General features: G+C 40.5%; 1 protein-coding gene across 1 annotated transcript in view; it reads left to right on the top strand.

The window, feature by feature from the left end:
• Positions 1 to 8,512: 8,512 nt before the first annotated feature.
• Positions 8,513 to 8,817, top strand: part of LOC142986562 (PDF receptor-like) — a 32,360-nt gene continuing 32,055 nt past the window's right edge. The window contains exon 1 of the mRNA XM_076135078.1: positions 8,513 to 8,638. Coding sequence (XP_075991193.1) covers positions 8,513 to 8,638 — 126 coding nt within the window. The remainder of the gene's footprint in view (positions 8,639 to 8,817) is intronic.

The raw sequence follows: 8,817 nt of genomic DNA, 5'->3' as shown, positions 1-8,817 counted from the left end.
CTTTGCGAAGAGTCATCTTTCTTATTTGGTGACGAAATATCCTCTTTATAACTTGACTCTCTATCTCTGTTGGCCATGTACGGTAAAAGAAATTCCATCAATTTTTGGTATTTCCATTCACGTGTTTTGGTTGTAGCCTGTCCGCTTTTTTTAGATTTCTGCCTCTTTAGCGCGTCCCGATGGCTATCCCGTAGTTGTTTCCAACGATACTTTGCGCTTTTCACTGAAATAATAGAAAATTATGATTAGGAATATAACATTTTTATACCAAGCATGTTGTCTTACAGATCGTAAAAAATCAGTAACAGGTAAAGAGTACTTTTTTATTTGTTAATTAATTATTTTATTATTATTATAAACAATCCTTTTTTGCAGGTATTTATCCACGGGCTCGTCGTTCACAAGATTGGCAGAAAATTTTAGGATTGGAGTAGCAAGTGTGTCGAGAATTGTGGTAGAAGTTTGTAATGCTCTTTGGCTCGTTTTACAACCTCTTGTTATTCCAAAACCTACTAAAGACGACTGGAAGCGAATAGCAAAGGATTTTCAAGAGCTATGGCAGTTTAAAAATTGTTTAGGAGCTCTAGACGGTAAACATGTTTATATAATGTGTCCTGCAAACACTGGGTCCTCTTTTTTTAATTACAAACAAAGATTTTCTATAGTGCTTATGTGCTTAGCAGACGCTAGGAGAAAGATTATAATGGTTGATGTGGGATCCATGGGAAGATTTAGTGATGCTGGAATATTTGATGATAGTGTTTTTGGAAAATATTTGAAAGAAAAAAGATTGAATCTTCCTGAACCTGAACCATTATATGAAGGAGGTGAACCAGTACCATTTGTATTCATTGGAGATGAGGCTTTTCCTTTGATGGAAAATTTCATGCGCCCGTATCCGCGGGACCAGTTAGACCAACAGAAACGTATATTTAACTATAGACTTTCGAGGGCACGTCGCATTGTGGAAGCTACATTCGGTGTATTGGCACGAAAGTGGTATGTGTATCGTAAAGACTTTGAATGCATAGTGGAAACGGTTGACAAAATCGTAAAAGCCACATGTGTAATGCATAATTTTTTAATTGAAAGACAAACTAATTATTTGGATTCCATTGATAAAACAAATACAAGTACTCTTGTATCCGTTCCTAGCATTTCCGTCGTCGAGTCAAGTGATGGTTATGACGTAAGAGAGAAATACTGCTCTTATTTCAATAATCAAGGAAAAGTGTCATGGCAGGATACTCGTATTTCGTCACGAATTCATCGCACACAATAAATACCCCAATATTGTAACTTGTATTTTAATATACCTGATTTTAATACATGATTATTACTTACCATCTTTATATTTTATTTCTTTGACTATTTCCTCCCACGCAGCGTCCTTAGTTTCATTACATTTGTAAAATGACAAAGAAGTGTTCCACAAACACGGAAACTTTTTAACGGAATCAATTAATTTTTCGTCCATTACGCCACGCAACCGTACGACATGCGTACGACTACAAGCGCTAACGACAGCAAAGTGAGACGTGAGCGGCAGGCAGGCGTTCGCGTTACTCCGCTCCCACTACACCGCACCCCCGTCGATACATTTCAAAGCTTCGCAACGCATCCTCGCACCACACATAATGCGCATTTTCACAGCTCCGCTACACATCCTCGTAGACACATTTTCATCGCACAGCTTTGGTGGAAACACCCACACATTTTCACAGCACAGCTAGACATCCTCGCACGACACATTTCCATCGCACATCTCTGGTGGAAACGCAGCCTTATGGACTCGGTCACGTGACCAACGTCACATTTCTTTTACTTCCTCTAATACATATGGCATTTCTTTTTCTTCCTCTAACACGGCCTCTCCTGACAGGAGGACGTTCTCGGACTCCTCTTAGATTCCGCAGGGGCACCGCAGGGGCTCCGCAGGGGCACCGCAGGGGCTCCGCAGGGGCTCCGCAGGGGCACCGCAGGGGCTTCGCAGCTACGGAGGTGCTAGGCATAGGCCTAGTCAATCTCTCGTACGTGGCAGCTAGCCCAGACGTTGATTTCAGGTCACCTTGACATCATCTGAGAACATAACACCAGTTGTAAAACAATGAAGACAAAATCTATTTTGTTTTAGACATATAGTTATACACAATAAAGTCGTACACAAAGCCGTACACAAAGCCGTACACAAAGTCAAACACAAAGCCAAACACAAAGCCACACAAAGCCACACAAAGCCAAACACAAAGTCATATACAAAGTCATAAAGTCATACATAATAAAGTCAATAAAGTCACACACAATTAAGTCTATAAAGTCAAAACAAACCACAGAGAGGAAGCACTGCGTTCGCTATCTCCGGTGTGAGAAATAGAGGCCATTCGCATATTTCCCACCAACACCAACTACTGGTTACCACCTCAGGTCATCACACCGAGGGAAGATATAGACAGAAGCACGACGTTCGCTTCACACAACAGCAGACGTAGACAGCAGCCAAACGCCAACATGCCGTGTCATCCGGGAAACCGCTTCGGCCAGCCACTCGCAACCACCAATGCGAGGAAAGCACTTCTCATCAGGTCATCTAGAACGCCGCATCGGCCATCCAACTCGCAACCACCATTGCGAGACAAACACGTTGTCACTCCAGTCATCACGAGGCGGGCCAATTGCGCTCACCAGTCGGTAAACGATCTGTAGGTTAAACAAACCTTGGCGCAGTCATTCTATATATGATGAAATCCTACTCGTAGCACAGTAGGTATCAAACTAAGCTGTAGCCATAATTATTTACCATCATTACCAGAATACCTCATACCTAACCATACCTTACATTACCTCCGTTACCAGAAAATAATACACAAGCAGGAAAATGGCATTGACTCTTTACCAGATAAAACATGACTTTTATCATCTGTGGTGTTGACCAAAAAGTATAGCGTCGATTAGTCGCTCAATCCAGGCTAACATCGTGTACAGTGACAACACTCACACAACTTCTGAACGAAGACAGAGCCGCATAACCGCAATTAGCCACTCCACCTCGGTTTGCACTGACCGCCTGAGCCACACAGGCAGCACGGTCCAGAAGGCCTGCAAGGACCGCAGGGGCGCACGGCCCACACGGTGCCGCAAGGACAGCCGCCACACGGACACCCATCTTTCTTACGCTGGACTGCCACGGAACGTGGTTCTCTGGATCACTCACAGCCGACGACCACGGACGGCAACGCACACAGACAGGGCTCTTTCAACGGTACACGTTGGTCTGTGTAAATCTTCATTCCAAAATGAAAGTACATATCGTCGCAGCAACTGCGGCTGTAATAACAATTAACAATTACTAAATTATTATGCGTTCCAACAAAAGTAAAACGAAACCTTGTTTGATCACAGTAGATAACATTCTCTGTTCTGTGATCCTTTCAGTGGGATCATGGAGAAGGATTCGGAAAATCTTATCATAATATGAGACACACTCGGATCCCGTCGCACCACACCTTTGAAGTTACTGCCTCGCGACGGATACCGGCGCACAGCCACAGACGATCTGCGCTACCACGGACAAGACCCTTCCCATGGAGTGTCGTGCGCGAGCTGGTCCGCGTCCGTCCGTGATGGATATGAACGCGATGGACTAGTCTGTTATCCTACTGAGTTCTTTTTTAAAAGACAACTCCCGCATTAAGAATTACTCTTGTGTCACGGGGACTTTTGCAAACATTCAAACAACGGTCACAAAGTATAACTGGACTCAAAACCACTAATCGTGCATAGCACAAATAATTGTTCTGTGTGGGGATTGAACTCACAATCTCTCGTCACAATGATAGCGGCGTGGCGACCATAGCCACTGCGCCACAGAGACAGTTAAAACTGCTACTATACACATACAGTTGTTGACACTCTCTTATTTGCTGATGATGCAGCGTTTGTCTCTTCCACACCAGAAGAACTACAGAACATTGTGGACAAATTTTCAAATGCATGCCAAATTTTCTCTATGTCTATCAACGCAAAAAAAGACTGTCGTGATGGCACAAGGCGTTACCACAAAACCTACCATCTATTTAAACGGCACGCCTCTAGAGGTTGTAGATACATTCTGTTACCTAGGTTCCGTAGTATCAGGCAATGTCTCTCTCGATGATGAGGTTAACATCCGTATAGTCAAGGCTTCTACGATGTTGAAGGCTAACTACAAGAGTATGGAGCAACAAACATCCGACAAATCGCACAATTGCAAAAATGCTTGTTTACCAAGCTTGCGTCTTAAGCATACTCTTGTACGGAGCTGAGACGTGGACATCATATGCTAAGCAGGAACGAAAGCTCAATAACTTTCACATGCGCTATCTTTGCAAAATCTTGGGCATTAAATGGGAGGATAAGGTTACAAACGGCAAGGTACTTGCTATCGCTAAGCTACCTAGTGTCATGGCTTTAGTAAAACAAAGACACCTTCGTTGGCTAGGACACGTGCATCGGATGGACGTTTCTCGTTTGCCTAGAAAAATATCGCTCGGTGAAATAGCTGATGCTAAAAGACGTGTCGGCCGTCATATTACCCATATTACGTTATAAGGACAGCGCCAAGCGCGACATGGCATCATTGTGTGCGTTCGCGCAGCGGAATGTTGTTGAATTTAAAGATATTAATTATGCAGATATTTAGTGTATGACGTCGTATAATTGTGTATGGTAAAAAAAAAATTGTGTACGCAGCCATTGTGGAGAAATTCACCAAAAACTGATTCCGCTGGGCGAACGTTGTCCTGGCGGAACTTATTTTAATCCATAGACTTTAGAAGAAAAGAGGTGTGTCCAAAAATTAGTGTGTATTTGTGTGTAATTGTGTATGTATGAATAAAATGAGTGCATGCATAAACTTCGGAGAAATTCAAGTTTCCGCTACGCGAACGTTTGGCCATTAGCTAGTTTTCATATAAAGCGCTTACATAGAGAGCTGTAGATTTTTACATACGTTGTTTTGAATTTGTTTATATTTGTTTAAAAAACAGATTTAGAAAAAATCGTAGGGCTTAAAAGATAAAAATATAAACGTAAAATACACTTAATAGGTCTTAGTTCTTAAAGTATGCACTTTGGGGTCTAGATTTTCACGTTTATACAAACCTTGTAAGTATCTGAAACATGTTGCCAAGTATCAATGATGTTCCGTTAGTAATTAAAGAGTTAAAGGACAATTTTACCATGAATAGATCACTGTTTACAAAACAGTCAAATATCACGACGTTCTAAAGGAATTGCATGGTAAAATGTATGCCAAAAATTAGTTTATTCATTCAACTATTCACATGCAAAATTTCATGTCATTAAATTTAGTAATTCAAGAAATCAATTAAAATACTGACGAAGCATCGAAAACCTACATAACCCGACCAAGTTCGGATAGCTACAAAAAAGCGGCCCAGCCATATATCTAAGAGACGTTCTTAACCTTCCAATATAGTATTTACTAATATGGTACAGTTCCGTACACAAGCGTTAGGAAAAAATAAAACAATTGCATTTCTTGAATTAAAAATATTTTTTTATTAATAACCCAACTATCTACGATAAAAACAAATCTTCAATTAACAAGTACTTTTCTATTTAAATATCCGTGTACAAAAATTTTTTTTATTAAGTATATTACATATTATTGCCCTCTCTTTTCTTCAAGGATGGAAATACCGTTTCAAGCGGGAAGCCGCGCGCGTCCTGTTCGACTAGCAGTTTGTGGAATATTCCACAGACGTTAAATTACGTGCGTTCACAAGAATATAATTAAATCAAAATATTAACTTTTAAAAAATGTGAATACCTATCGGAACTCCGGAATTATTCCAGTCAATTCTGGAGCTGAAAAATCAGAACAATTGAACAACAATTTGGTGTACAAAAATAAATGACCTTTAAATTATATCGAAACAACAACTGTGTTATCACCTATACCAATTCAATACCGGTATTATACGGTAAATTTTGGGATGTTACCTAAATATATTGCATGGACGCTTTTTTGTAGCTATCCGAACTTGGTCGGGTTATGTAGGTTTTCGATGCTTCGTCAGTATTTTAATTGATTTCTTGAATTACTAAATTTAATGACATGAAATTTTGCATGTGAATAGTTGAATGAATAAACTAATTTTTGGCATACATTTTACCATGCAATTCCTTTAGAACGTCGTGATATTTGACGGTTTTGTAAACAGTGATCTATTCATGGTAAAATTGTCCTTTAACTCTTTAATTACTAACGGAACATCATTGATACTTGGCAACATGTTTCAGATACTTACAAGGTTTGTATAAACGTGAAAATCTAGACCCCAAAGTGCATACTTTAAGAACTAAGACCTATTAAGTGTATTTTACGTTTATATTTTTATCTTTTAAGCCCTACGATTTTTTCTAAATCTGTTTTTTAAACAAATATAAACAAATTCAAAACAACGTATGTAAAAATCTACAGCTCTCTATGTAAGCGCTTTATATGAAAACTAGCTAATGGCCAAACGTTCGCGTAGCGGAAACTTGAATTTCTCCGAAGTTTATGCATGCACTCATTTTATTCATACATACACAATTACACACAAATACACACTAATTTTTGGACACACCTCTTTTCTTCTAAAGTCTATGGATTAAAATAAGTTCCGCCAGGACAACGTTCGCCCAGCGGAATCAGTTTTTGGTGAATTTCTCCACAATGGCTGCGTACACAATTTTTTTTTTACCATACACAATTATACGACGTCATACACTAAATATCTGCATAATTAATATCTTTAAATTCAACAACATTCCGCTGCGCGAACGCACACGGCATCATTTGGCATTGATCACTTGACCTGGGAGAGCCAAGCTGAGAAACATAATGCATGGAAAAGGACACTAGCTGACGGCGTCACTACTCACGACAGCACCTGGCTCAACAAGTTAGCACATAAACGGACACTACGACATTTATGCGCCTCCAAACCACCATCGACCTCGGTTGTCACTCCCGCATAGATCTTTTAAGTCTCGAACGAAGATGTTCCCTCATTACTAATTCATTCCTCTATCTGACGCCACCTGAATCATCTGCAATAGATGAACACAGGCCAATGATGACACATACTGCCCTATTTCTTAAACACTAATAACTCAATCCATAGTCAACGTTCATCATGGACCGTGGACAGCTAGCTCAAGTCTTTTGTCAACAAAACCTCATAACGAACCGCGTTGATCTCCATCGCACAGGAGGCTCGCCCGCCCCTCGTCCCACGACAGGCCGCGTATGGAGCCCGTCGCGCCATGTGATATTGCTGTAGGGTTCTTTACTTTCGTCGCAGTAGCTAAGTATCAACATGTGTGCCCATTCATCTCAACGATAATTACAATGTTTACGATCACGTTCAGTAACGTTCAACGACAACGTTCTACCTGCCTGTTTGAATGATGCATCTCCGGTGTAATGACATATGAATCGTTACCTAACTCTGATACAAATTTCGAAAACACTGAACTCTGAAACATTCTACCACTGTATGTTACTATTAATTCTGGTGTACCGAATAAAGAAACAACATTTGTAAAGAGTCGCTTTAACTCATTACTGTCTAGTGACCAAGCACAGGACACAACGAATAATATTTTTAAAGAACCGGCTATATACAAGTCGGAATCGCGCAAGAAGGGTTCCGTACCACCATCCTACTAATATTATAAACGCGAAAGTTTGTGAAAATGCATGTATGTATGCATGTATGTATGTATGTACGTATGAACGTATGTATGCATGTTTGTTACTCTTTCACGCAAATACTACTGATCTAATTACGAGATACTCCCTGGAGACAAACAGACAGCGCAGGCTTTGCAATAAGGTCCCATTTTACCCTTTGGGTATAGAACCCTAAAAAGCATCTATTACAATCAGAACATATCGATAACCATTTGATTGAGGTAGAGGACCTAATACATCTGCATGAACTATGTATGTCTAAGAGATAAGGTTTATACCAAGAGTGTATTGGTTGTTGTGGAGCTCTCGGTACCTTTTTATGCGTTTAACAAATAAGACAATTATTTTTATGTATTTCTGCACAAATAATCTTAAGCAAGGGAATCAAAAATTATTTCTAACAATCTCTAAAGTCCATGTTCATCGTGGAAGATTCTAAGAAGACTAAACATTAACTGGATTACGACTAAAATAGTCTGCGCGTGACATTCATGTCCTTTACCCTTACGGTACTCCAGGGTAAAGTTAAAATCATGTAAATACATCCACTATCCGGCAACACGTAGCAATAGATTTATTTTTCTGTTGCGTGAACTTAAGTGCATTACAGTCAGTAACCACTTTGAAGAGAATACAGCCTAAATAATGTCTGTAGTGCTGCAAGATCTTAACAGCTGCTAGAGTCTCGAGCTCACACGAATGGTATCAAGACACCGCTCCCTAAATTCGCTTACTAATATAGCCAACCACTCGCTTGAGTCCGTTTTCATGAACCTGAAGAAGCACCGCACCACACCCAACCGTGCTTGCGTCATGCACGCGCGCTGCCGCAGCCGCGGTGATTGCAGCGATGGAGTTGCATGTGACACATTGGCAGCCGTCGGCTCGCAAGGCGTACGCTGTTGTTCCCCAACCATCATAGACATCGACAAACGATCTAGAACATGTTAAATTTGTTGAATTAGTAGGTGGATTAGAGAAACATATGGTCTGCCATTGAATTATGACAGCCGCAACACGTATCGCGACTTCTAGAACAGAACTCGCCATTTCTAGAGCGTAAATCACGCCAA

Source organism: Anticarsia gemmatalis, chromosome Z (genome assembly GCF_050436995.1).
Source record: "Anticarsia gemmatalis isolate Benzon Research Colony breed Stoneville strain chromosome Z, ilAntGemm2 primary, whole genome shotgun sequence".
NCBI classification, from domain to species: domain Eukaryota; kingdom Metazoa; phylum Arthropoda; class Insecta; order Lepidoptera; family Erebidae; genus Anticarsia; species Anticarsia gemmatalis.
This window is presented reverse-complemented; position numbering and strand designations above follow the sequence as displayed.